The sequence below is a fragment of the Mustelus asterias genome, chromosome 22 (assembly GCF_964213995.1).
Source record: "Mustelus asterias chromosome 22, sMusAst1.hap1.1, whole genome shotgun sequence".
Classification (NCBI taxonomy): domain Eukaryota; kingdom Metazoa; phylum Chordata; class Chondrichthyes; order Carcharhiniformes; family Triakidae; genus Mustelus; species Mustelus asterias.
The window spans coordinates 5,368,077-5,381,140 of NC_135822.1; the positions used below are offsets into that span (position 1 = coordinate 5,368,077).

The window sequence follows — 13,064 nt, forward strand, 5'->3', positions numbered from 1 at the left end:
TTGGACTTTAACCTGGTGTTGTGAGACTACTTACTGTGTCCACCCCAGTCCAACGCCGGCACCTCCACATCACAAAGAAACTGAGGGATGGGTGCAGTCCGCCGTGGGGGGGTGGTGGGAGTAATTGAGAAGTGGGACAAAGTGTCATGGCGGGATAGGGGGGGAGGTGAACAGTCTATTTGGAATGCTGGAAGGGGAGTAGAGGGGGAGATGCATTTGGTGACGCACGGGCTGTACTGGGTTAAAGGAATGTAAATTATAGCAGGTTTTTGATGACATTATCAACAACGACAGAACAGTGGGGGTGGTTTTATCAAAGGTCTACATCACACCAAACATATGAATGACATTTTCCATTTCACAGAAGTGTTATTAATACTGCCATTTGCATTTATTTGTGAAATAGTAAAACCACACCATTTTGTAATTTCTGGGCTCTGCTATGAAATTGCTTATTCAGAAACCAGAAAAAAAAAACAGATCAAAGAAATTAACAACAAACTTTAATTTGTATAGCGCCATTAAAGCAGTAAAACATTCCAAGGTGGTTCACAAGGAGATAAGCATTGGTAGCAAGCCAGAGAAGGATATATTCGATCTGGTGACTGAATGCACAGTCAAAGAGGTGGCACAGTGGTTAGCACTGCGCTGCCTCACAGCGCCAGGGACCCGGGTTCGATTCCCAGGTTGGGTCACTGTCTGTGTGGAGTCTGCACATTCTCCCCATGTCTGTGTGGGCTTCCTCCGGGTGCTCCAGTTTCCTCCCGCAGTCCGAAAGACGTGCCGGTTAGGTGCATTGGCCACCCTAAGTTCTCCCTCAGTGTAACCCAAACAGGCTCCGGAGTGTGGCGACTAGGAGATTTTCACAGTAACTTCATTGCAGTGTTAATGTAAACCTACTTGTGACTAATAAGTAAGAAATAAACTTTAAGATATTGAGGAGCGTTTTGAAGGAGAATGTTGTGACGGGAAGTCTGGGATTGAATTAGGGTTAGGGTCCAGGCAGCTGCCAATAATGGGACAAAGGAATTTGGAAATGAATGAATGAAGTAATTCGAATTGGAGGAATTGGTGAGCTGGAGGTGGTTACAGAGCCAGGAAGAGGTGCAGCGTGAGGATAAGAATTTTAGGTAATGATTGTCTGGGAGCTAATGTAGATCAGTAATCAAAAGACTTGGTTCAAGTTGGGAATTCTATTTCTATTGATGCCAATGTGAGTTGTGGTGTCTTATACGTCAGTCAGGAGTCACAACTGACAGGGATGTCATGATACACAATGGCACTCACACATTTCTACCAATGTTTTCCTCCAGTTTCAGGATCAGTGATCGCAGATTGCCTTAATGGGCACGTGTGACATGGAATCATTTCAGAATATAACTGATAATTTGATTAGCTTTGATATTGGGGTCAGATTTAAGATTAGATCATCATAGAATCCTACAGTGCAGAAAGAGGCCATTCGGCCCATCGAGTCTGCACCAACCACAATCCCACCCAGGCCCTATCCACATATCCCTACATATTTACCCACTAATCCCTCTAACCTATGCATCCCGGGACACTAAGGGGCAATTTAGCATGGCCAATCAACCTAGCCCGCACATCTTTGGACTGTGGGAGGAAACCGGAGCACCCGGAGGAAACCCACGCAGACACAGGGAGAATGTGCAAACTCCACACAGACAGTGACCCGAGCCGGGATTTGAACCCAGGTCCCTGGAGCTGTGAAGCAGCAGTGCTAACCACTGTGCTACCGTGCCGCCCAATTTAGGTTCATGTATTACGATGCGTAAGTTACAGCCGTGCTTGGTCAGGATTTTACAGAGCTTGAGGGGGCCTGACCCCGAACTCGTGTCAAATTATGCGAGAGGACTTTGGGCACACACCCTGATGTCATGGAACCTTCACGTGGTATTACAGTCAGCAGCATGTGTGGGAATCGGAACAATGCCCGCCGACAATCTAAAGGGCAGTTAAGATAAAAGCAAATCACTGCGGATGCTGGAATCTGAAACAAATATCAGAAAATGCTGGAAAACATCAGCAGGTCTGACAGCACCCGTGGGGAGAGAATAGAGCCAACGTTTCGAGACTGGATGACCCTTCGTCAGAGCTGAGAGCAAAGAAAATCAAATGAGATTTATACTGTGAGGGTGCGGTGAGGCTGTTATAGGACAAAGAAAGGTGTGAAGAGCGTCCATTAAGTGATCTGAATGTGTGAATGGCAGAACAGAGGTACAGATGGTTAAGGACCACCTGAGAACGGGGCAGTTGCCCAGAAAAGGGGGGCGGGGGGAGGGGGTGGTTTGGAGACTTAATGGAGAGCGAGATTGGAGAAGTGGAAAAATAGAAGTAAGAACAAGGGAATAAGATTAATGGGAAATTAAGCCCATTAAACACGCAATTGTCCTAAATTTTACATTGCCCATTCGCTTTTGGGCTTGGTTCATGAGCCAGTCAGCCAGGCGGCATTCACATTTCTACATCACTCCCAATCCAGGCCCGATTATGTCTGAGCTAACTATTTGCAACAAAGAGCCTCAATCCACTTCCTGGCATTGGTCTGCAGGATTTGGGCATGACTCCAGCCATGCAGCATCACGGTCAGTTTCCTTACTCCAATTCCCCAACAGAGGAGGCGATGGCCTAGTGGTATTATCGCTAGACTATTAATCCAGAAACTCAGCTAATGTTCTGAGGACCAGGGTTCGAATCCCGCCACGGCAGATGGTGGAATTTGAATTCAGTAACAAACATCTGTAAGAATCTACTGATGACCATGAAACCATTGTCGAGTGTGGAAGAACAGAGGGATCTTGGGGTCCGGGTTCATAGGATGCTCAAAGCGACGTCGCAGGTAGAGGCTGTGGTTAAGAAGGCATATGGAATACTGGCCTTCATCAATAGAGGAATTGAGTTTAGAAATTGGGAGATGATGCTGCACCTGGAGTACTGTGCCCAGTTCTGGTCGCCCCATTACAGAAAGGATGTGGAAGCCATAGAACGGGTGCAGAGGAGATTTACGAGGATGTTGCTGGGATTAAGTGGTATGCCTTATGAGGATAGGTTAAGAGAGCTAGGTCTATTCTCCTTGGAGAGGCGAAGGATGAGAGGTGACCTGATAGAGGTGTATAAGATGTTGAGAGATATTGATAGAGTGGGTTCTCAGAGGCTTTTACCCAGGGCTGAAATGGTTGTCACGAGAGGCCACAGGTTTAGGGTGCTGGGGAGTAGGTATAGAGGAGATGTTAGGGGTAAGTTTTTCACTCAGAGGGTGGTGGGTGCGTGGAATCGGCTGCCGGTAGTGGTGGTGGAAGCGGATTCGATTGAGTCTTTTAAGAGACTTTTGGATAGGTTCATGGAGGTTAGTAAGATAGAGGGTTATAGATGAGCCTAGAAGGTAAGGAAATTGTTCGGTGCAACTTGTGGGCCAAAGGGCCTGTTTGTGCTGTCGCTTTTCTATATTCTATGTTCTATTGTCGGAAATGGTTCACTAATGTTCTATAGGGAAGGAAATCTGCCGTCCTTACCCAGTCTGGCCTACATGTGAATCCAGAGAAATGTGGTTGACTCTCAACTGCCCTCCAAGGGCAACTAGGGATGGGCAATAAACGCTGGCCAGCCAGCGACGCCCATGCCTCACAAATGAACAAAAAAAATTCAAGACTTCAGAGGATTGAAACTCTTAAAACCTGAGATTGCCGTCATACCAGTCACTATTTTTTCACTTGTTTTCACTTGTTTTTCCACTGCAACGCCCCACCCCACCCCTCAGCTCCATTCTTGGCGTTGCACAATGCAAATTAGGATCTGGCCTTCACTTCACTTCAGTCTCACTTGGGAAGGACGTGTGAGAGTCTTACACAAAGCCTGGCTTCAAATTTACAATTTGCTGGTTCTTAATATTAAACAGGCAAACCTGCTACCAACAGCACCTTTAACATCAAATTGTTGTGAAAAATTGGTACCAACTTCAACGCAGATTTAATTTGCACATATTTCCACACATCTGAATATTCCTGGGTAAACGGCGAGTTAAAAATTCATCGATGGAGTGTGTTTTACGAGCTGCCAATAAGACACCACAAATTAATGCACAGTCCTGTGAATGTTTTCACAGAGAGAGGCTGAATGCTAGACCAATGTGGTGAAGGGCTGGATTTTATATAGAACCGCTCATCTATTGTTGCCAAGTCAAGTTAACGAGGACGTGTTACTTCTATTACTGATGAAGCTAAAGTCTAAGGCTGTTTATTTCTTTTAATATTAGCATACTACAGTGCCCTCTAGTGCTTAGAGGCAAATGTTTACCAAAAAGTCGTAAATATCTGACCATCAACAATTTGCATAGAAACATAGAAGATAGGAGCAAGAGGAGGCCATTCGGCCCTTCGAGCCTGCTCCGCCATTCATTACGATCATGGCTGATCATCCAACTCAATAGCCTAATCCTGCTTTCTCCCCATAACCTTTGATCCCATTCGCCCCAATTTGCAGAAGACCCCCTACTGCAGCCATTTCCCAGGTTATCTGCTGCTCTAGATGGTAGTGACCCTGGGTTTGGAAGGTGCTGCTTTAGCACGGTGGTAGTGCCAAACAACATGATGGATGGCATCCACAATGTGGAGACGGGACTTTGTCCCCACGTGGACTGTGCGGTGGTCATTCCCACCAATACTGTCATGGACAGCTGCATCTGTGGCAGGCAGGTTGGTAAGGATGAGGTCAAGTCTGTTTTTCCCTCTTGTTGGTTCCCTCACCACCTGTTGCAGACTCAGTCTAGCAGCCTGTGTTCTTTAGGACCTGGCCAGCTCAGTCTGCGGTGGTACCACCGAGCCACTCTTGGCGATGGATATTGAAGCCCCCCAGCCACGGTATATTCTGTGCCCTCGCCACCCTCAGTGCTTCCTCCAAGTGTTGTTCAACATGGAGGAGTACTGATTCATCAGCTGAGAGGGAAACCGTACGTGGTCATCAACAGGCGGTTTCTTTGCCCATATTTGTCGTGGTGCCTTCTGACTTCATGGGGTCCAGAGTCAATGTTCAAGATTCCCAGGGCAACTCCCTCCCGACTGTATACCACTGTGGCGCCCGCCACTTCTGCAAGGTATGTCCTGCTGGTGGGGCAGGACATATTGAGGGATGGTGATGGTGGCGTCTGAGACATTATCCATGAGGTATGATTCTGTGAGCATGAGTATGTCAGGCTGTTGCTTGACTAGTCTGTGTGACAGCTCTCCCAATTTTGGCGCAAGCCCCCAGATGTTAGTAAGGAGGATTTAGCAGGGTCGACAGAGCCAGGTTTGCCGTTCTTGTTTCTGGCTCCTAGGTCAATGTGGGGTGGTCCATTTGGTTTCATTCCTTTTGTAGTGATTTTGTAATGTGGGCAGCACAGTTCCACAGTGGTTAGCACTACTGCCTCACAGCACCAGGGACCCGGGTTTGATTCCAAGCTTGGCTCACTGTGCGGAGTTTGCATGTTCTCTTTCTGTCTGCATGGGTTTCCTCCGGGTGCCCCGGTTTCCTCCCACAGTCTGAAAGATGTGCTGGTTAGGTACATAGACCATGCTAAATTCTGCCTTAGTGTACCTGAACAGGCGCTGGAGTGTGGCGACTAAGGGATTTACATACACTTACATTAACACTGTTAATGTAAGCCGACTTGTGACGCTAATAAATAAACTTAAAACTGAATGGCTTGCTAGGCCATTTGTAAGTCAACCACATTGCTTTAGACCAGACAAGGGAAGGACATCAGATTTCCTTCTGTAAAGGACATTATGATGGGTTTTTATGACAATGGTTTCATGGTCATCATTAGCCTTTAATTCTGATGTTTACTGAGATTAAATTCCACCATCTGCCACGATGGGATTTGAACGCAGGTCTGTAAGTATCATCCTGGGCCGCTGGGTTACTAGTCCAGTGACAATATCACTGCGCCATCACCTTGACTGTATTGCAGCACCTCAGAGTGCAACCTGATCAATGTAGAAAACCTGAATGTTATTGCACTTTGTGTGATGGTCAGTCCACTCTCACTGTCTGAAGTTCTAACTTGTGTCATCTTCTTGGTATTTTTCAGGTGACTTTGCAAAAGTGTCCTCCAGGTAAAAGAACCATTTTGTTCTGAGACTATTGGTTGTCTTTCTGTGTTTGTTCTTGCTTTGCATTTAGTGTTTGATGACATAAGAAAATTTATTGCTGTGAAAACGGACAGATATCAGAAAGCAAATATCATCTGAGGAGAAATTTCTGCTGCTCGAACTTGACCTCAGTCTGAGGGCAGCATATCCACAAGATACCATCTTCGTATAATTGGCTTATCATAGTGGTAGCACTCTGGCAGAAAGGTTGTGGGTTCAAACCATGCTTCAGAAATTTGAGCACATAGTCGAGGCTGTTGCTTTATAGAATCATAGATTCATAGAATTCCTACTGTACAAGAAGGAGGCCATTCGGCCCATTGAGACTGCACCAACCACAATCCCACCCAGGCCCTATTCCCGTAACCCCTCATATTTACCCTGACACTAGGGTTAATTTAGCATAGCCAATGCACCTAACCAGTACATCTTTGGAGTGTGGGAGGAAACCGGAGTACCCGGAGGAAACCCACGCCGACATGGGGAGAATGTGCAAACTCCACACAGACAGTGACCTGAGGCTGGAATTGAACCCGGGTCCCTGGCGCTGTGAGGCAGCAGTGCTAACCACTGTGCCACCGTGCCACCCCAAGACTGAGAGAGTGCAGCACTGTTGAGCTTGCTGTCTTTTGGATGGGATACCAAACCATCTCAAGTGGATCCAAAAGATTCGATAATATTATCCAAAGAGCGGGGGAGTTATTCTGGTGACTTCTATCCCTCAATCAACCTCACAAAAGCAGATTATCTGGTCATTATCATATTGCTGTTTGTGGGAGCTTGCTGTGCACAAATTGGCAACTGTGTTCCCTGCTTTACAACAGTGACTACACTTCAAAAAATGCTTCCTTGGCTTAGAGACATCATGGGTTGTGAAAAGCATTATATAAATGCAAGTCTTATATAAATAAAAGCATTAATTATTGCGCAGGCCCAAATGTCTCTGGTTTCCCTCCTTGTCTGCGCTCATCTAATCCACTGCAGCCCGAGAAATGGTTGGGATGTTCTACTACGAGGGTGTCGTAGTTTGCAGGAAGACTTAGACAGGTTGCAAAGTTGGGCCGAGAGGTGGCGGATGGAGTTTAATGCGGAGAAGTGTGAGGTAATTCACTTTGGTAGGAATAACAGATGTGTTGAGTATAGGGCTAACGGGAGGACTTTGAATAGTGTGGAGGAGCAGAGGGATCTAGGTGTATGTGTGCATAGATCCCTGAAAGTTGGGAATCAAGTAGATAAGGTTGTTAAGAAGGCATATGGTGTCTTGGCGTTTATTGGTAGGGGGATTGAATTTAGGAGTCGTAGCGTTATGTTGCAACTGTACACAACTCTGGTGCGGCCGCACTTGGAGTACTGTGTGCAGTTCTGGTCCCCACATTACAGGAAGGATGTGGAGGCTTTGGAGAGGGTGCAGAGGAGGTTTACCAGGATGTTGCCTGGTATGGAGGGGAGATCCTATGAGGAGAGGCTGAGGGATTTGGGATTGTTTTCGCTGGAAAGGCGGCGGCTAAGAGGGGATCTTATTGAAACATATAAGATGATTAGAGGTTTAGATAGGGTGGATAGTGATAGCCTTTTTCCTCTGATGGAGAAATCCAGCACGAGGGGGCATGGCTTTAAATTGAGGGGGGGTAGTTATAGAACCGATGTCAGGGGTAGGTTCTTTACCCAGAGGGTGGTGAGGGATTGGAATGCCCTGCCAGCATCAGTAGTAAATGCGCCTAGTTTGGGGGCGTTTAAGAGATCCGTAGATAGGTTCATGGACGAAAAGAAATTGGTTTAGGTTGGAGGGTCACAGTTTTTTTTTTTAACTGGTCGGTGCAACATCGTGGGCCGAAGGGCCTGTTCTGCGCTGTAATGTTCTATGTTCTATGTTCTACTTGAGTGGGCTCATGTGGAACATAAACACCAGCATGGACCGTTTGGGCTGAATGGCCTGTTCCCATTCTATGTAATCCAAAGATGTGTGGGATAGGTGGATTGGCCATTGTAAATTGCCCCTTAGTGTCCAAAGATGTGCAGGGTTTTGATTTGATTTGATTTATTTTGTCACAAGTATTGGGATACAGTGAAAAGTATTGTTTCTTGCAAGCTCTACAGACAAAGCATACCATTCATGGTGTACATAGAGGAGAAGGAAAGGAGAGAGTGCAGAATGTAGTGTTACAGTCATAGCTAGGGTGTAGAGAAAGGTAGGTACAGGGTAGATGGATTGACCATGGGGTGAGGTGGCCTGAGTAAGATGCTCTTTTGGAGAGTCAGTGCAGACTCGATGGGCTGAATGGCATCTTTCTGCAGTGTAGGGATTCTATGATATACTCCTTTCCTAGCCTGTCAAACCTTTGGTTATTATTAGTAGGCATGTAAATAAACTATTTTAATTTGACTATTTTAGCAGTGTGGACCACAGTGTACTGAGTGATGTGGGTTTAGTTTTCAGTGATAAAAGTAATCGTAACTAAAGTTGTGAAAATGAACATCTTCCCCTGACCTTTTAACCTTTGAATCATCGTCGCATCATTTTTGTTTTGTGTGCTAACACAATCTATTTAATTTCTTCCTTTAATTCAGAGTATTTTATCAGTGCCAGTTTGTTTGGAAGGTTCAAGTCCCACTCACAGGTCCTAACCAGTCCAGCAGAAACTAATAACAAAATCTAACAGCATTTTCATAGAATCCCTACAGTGGAGTAAGAGGTCATTCAACCAATTGACCCTTCACCGACAATAATCCCACCCAGCCCCTATCCCCGTAACCCCACGTATTTACCCTGACACTAAGGGGCAATTTAGCACGTCCAATCCACCTAACCCGCACATCTTTGGACCGTGGGAGGAAACTGGAGCACCCGGAGGAAACCCACGCAGACACGGGGAGAACGTGCAAACTCCACACAGACAGTGACCCAAGGCCGGAATTGAACCTGGGTCCCTGGTGCCGTGAGGCATCAGTGCTAACCACTGTGCCGCCGTGCCGCTTTACAAAGGGCCAGCACTCTCCAGGATCTTTGACCAACATTCATTTCCAAGGCAACACCAACCAAGGTTGGATTAACTGGCCACTGCCGTTTTATTGGACCTCACGTTCTCCCCGTGTCTGCGTGGGTTTCCTCCGGGTGCTCCAGTTTCCTCCCACAGCCTGAAAGACGTGTTGGTTAAGTGGATTGGCCATGCTAATTGCAATGAGTGCACCTGAAGAAATATTTTGAGGCATTATGGCTCTGGCGTTATATAATATTTGGCTATTTACCTACTTCTTCTTCTGGTGGAAGGTAAATACGTTGCTTCATCACGCTCAAGCAAAAATCAAACGAAATGTGCCTCCTGTGAGGAAGGAACGTACACCGAGAAGGAGAATTTCGTGAACAAATGTCGCAAATGTTATGGGCGCTGCACAGGTAAACACTGAAACCCTCAAGTAGCTGCTTTAATTCTTCACTATCCTCTTGAAGCTGAAGATAGCTTATTCCAATACAAACATGCTCACCTCTCCTCGATGACATTGTGTAGGCAAGGAGAAACGATATCTATAGTATGTTGATTAAGGTGGAGTCCACAATTTCTTTTGAAAGTAATTTAGGTTGTTACGGTGGCACAGTGGTTAGCACTGCGACCTCACAGCGCCAGGGACCTGGGTTCAATTCCCGGCTTGGGGCACTCTCTGTGCGGAGTCTGCACATTCTCCCCATGTCTGTGTGTGGGTTTCCCCCGGGCGCTCCGGTTTCCTCCCACAATCCGAAAGACAAAGAACAAAGAAAATTACAGCACAGGAATTACAGCTCCAAGCCTGCCTGCACCGACTATGCTGCCCGACTGAACTAAAACCCCCTACCCTTCCGGGGACCATATCCCTCTGTTCCCATCCTATTCATGTATTTGTCCAGACTCCCCTAAAAGTCTCTGTCGTATCCACTTCCACTACCTCCTCCGGCAGTGAGTTCCAGGCACCCACCACCCTCTGTGTAAAATACTTGCCTCGTACATCTTGTTTAAACCTTGCCGCTCGCGCCTTAAACCTATGTCCCCTAGTAATTGACTCTTCCACGCTGGGAAAAAGCTTCTGACGATCCACTCTGTCCATGCCCCTCATAATCTTGTAGACTTCTATCAGGTTGCCCCTCAACCTCCGTCGTTCCAGCGAGAACAAACCAAGTTTCTCCAACCTCTCCTCATAGCTGATGCCCTCCATACCAGGCAACATCCTGGTAAATCTTTTCTGTACCCTCTCCAAAGCCTTAACATCTTTCTGGTAATGTGGTGACCAGAATTGAACACTATATTCCAAGTGCGGCCTAACTAAGGTTCTATAAAGCTGTATGATTAGGTGCATTGGCCGGGCTAAATTCTCCCTCAGTGTACCCAAACAGGCGCCGGAGTGTGGCAACTAGGGGACTTTCATAGTAACTTCATTGCAGTGTTAATGTAAGCCTACTTGTGACACTAATAAATAAACGTTAACTTCACTTTCTTGAAAATTGGGGATATGGGTTAAGGGGAATGAAGAAGAGAGTGGGATTATTGTGATTGGCTAATGTTGGGAACAGCAGCACAGACTCGTGGGTTCATTGTCTTGTTCCTGTATTGCTGGTTTCTAAGATTGCGATTCTTTGACTGGGAGTTTGAAAGGGGGATGTGAATAGTGCACAGAATGTCGGGAATGGGATAGAGAAGCTGGGGAATGTGACCTTCCCGACCTTAATGTCATGGCGTCGTTAGTGTAACAGTTCCTGAATTTCCACTCGACGCTTGATGAGTTCCAATAGCTGGCCTGCATGTGGGAAAAGTACCCGACACTGGAGGTGATACCTGGGGGCATTTAGAGATCGATGATGGGGGGGATGGAAGGACTGAGCGTTCCACAGTGATCAAGGTGGGGAGGCCGGGCCTGGGTGGTCCAAGAACTCCTTGTGGTAAATTGGATTTTTGAAAAATTCATTCGTGGGACATGGGTGTCGCTGGCTGGGCCAGCATTTATTGCCCATTCCCAATTGCCCTTGAACTGAGTAGCTTGCTTGGCCATTTCGGAGGACATTGAGAATCAACCACATTGCTGTGGCTCTGGAGTCACATGTAGGCCAGACCAAGTAAGGACGGTAGATTTCCTTCCCTAAAGGACATTAGTGAACCAGATGGGTTTTTCCAACAATCGACAATGGTTTCATGGTCACCAGTAGATTCTTAATTCCAGATTTTTTTTATTGAATTCAAATTCCACCATCTGCCGTGGCGGGATTTGAACCCGGGTCCCCAGAACATTAGCTGGGTTTCTGGATTAGTAGCCTAGCAATAATACCACTAGGACATCACCTCCCCGCTATGGGCGACACGGTGGCACAGCGGTTTGCACTGCTGCCTCACAGCGCCAGGGACCCAGGTTTCGATTCCTGGCTTGGGTCACTGTCTGTGCGGAGTTTGCACGTTCTCCCCATGTCTGCGTGGGTTTTCTCCGGGTGCTCCGGTTTCCTCCCACAGTCCGAAAAATGTGCAGATTAGGTGGATTGGCCATGCTAAATTGCCCCTTAGTGTCCTGGGATGCATAGGTTAGAGGGATTAATGGGTTAATTATGTGGGGTTGCGGCAATAAGGCCTGGGTGGGACTGTTGTCAGTGCGGGTTCGATGGTCAAATGGCCTCCTTTTGCACTGTAGGGGTTCTATGATCCGAGGTGTGGGGGGAACAATCCTGACCTGCCTCAGGGTCCACAAGGAATTCTGACAAGTAGTGTTGTTGGACATATCATAACTGCTACTGGCCCGTTAACACCTCCTGCTATTGTTTTGCTGCCAGACTGCAGACAGTGCAGGGGGTCCCCCAACATGTTTGTGCATGATCTGAAGACATCATCAGGCTGCGGCTGTTCAACTTAAAGTAGGCCCTGTCTCCCTGTAGTGGAGCCTCGGCTGAAATAAGGGGAGGCGATGGGCAAGTGGTATTATCGCTAGAATATTAATCTAGAAACTCGGATAATGTTCCGCGGACCCGGGTTCGAATCCCGCCACGGCAGATGGTGGATTTTTAATTCAATAAAAAATATCTGGAATTAAGAATCTACCGATGACCATGAAACCATTGTCGGTTGTCGGAAAAACCCATCTGCTTCACTAATGTTCTTTAGGGAAGGAAATCTGCCGTCCTTACCCGGTCTGGCCTACGTATGACTCCAGAGCCACAGCAATGTGGTTGACTCTCAACTGCGCTCTGAACAAGGGCAACTAGGAATGGGCAATAAATACTGGCACAGCCAGTGACACCCATGTCTGACGAACGAAAGAAAAATTAAGCATTGACTTAGATAAGACGACTCTCAGCAAGAGTGATGTGGCTTTAGGGCAGTACATCATTGTATCAGGATGAGGCGATTACAATTGAGATCTATTTGACGTTTTTTAAATTCATTCATGTGGGTGTCGCTGGCTGGCCAGCATTTATTGCCCATTCCTTTTGCCCTCGAGAAGGTGTTGGTGAGCTGCCTTCTTGAAATGCTGCAGTCTGTGTGGTGTAGGTACACCCGCAGTGCTGTTAGGGAGGGAGTTCCTGGATTTTGACCCAGCAGCAATGAAGGAACGGCGATATATTTCCAAGTCAGGATGGTGAGTGGCTTGGGGAAAGGAGCCTGCAGATGGTGGTGTTCCCGTGTACCTGCTGCCCTTGTGCTTCTAGATGGTAAAGATCACAGGTTGTGAAGGTGTTGTCGGAGAAGGTTTGGTGAGGGGCTGCAGTGCATTTTTCATGCTGCTGCTTTTGAATCAGGCAACAGAGGTGTCCTTAGAATCATAGAATCATAGAATCCTACAGTGCAGAAGGAGGGGATTCGGCCCATCGAGTCTGCACCGACCACAATCCCACCCAGGCCCTGTCCCCAAAACCCTTTTGCACTTACCCTGCTAGGCCCCCTGACGCTAAGGGTCAATTTATCATGG

At 47.0% G+C, this 13,064-nt stretch overlaps 1 protein-coding gene across 1 annotated transcript in view; it reads left to right on the forward strand.

The window, feature by feature from the left end:
• The window catches only part of LOC144509821 (tumor necrosis factor receptor superfamily member 3-like), a 67,060-nt gene that overhangs the window by 26,884 nt on the left and 27,112 nt on the right, over positions 1 to 13,064 (forward strand). The window contains exons 2-3 of the mRNA XM_078238681.1: positions 6,089 to 6,113; positions 9,418 to 9,543. Of these exons, the coding sequence (XP_078094807.1) occupies positions 6,089 to 6,113; positions 9,418 to 9,543 (151 nt within the window). The remainder of the gene's footprint in view (positions 1 to 6,088; positions 6,114 to 9,417; positions 9,544 to 13,064) is intronic.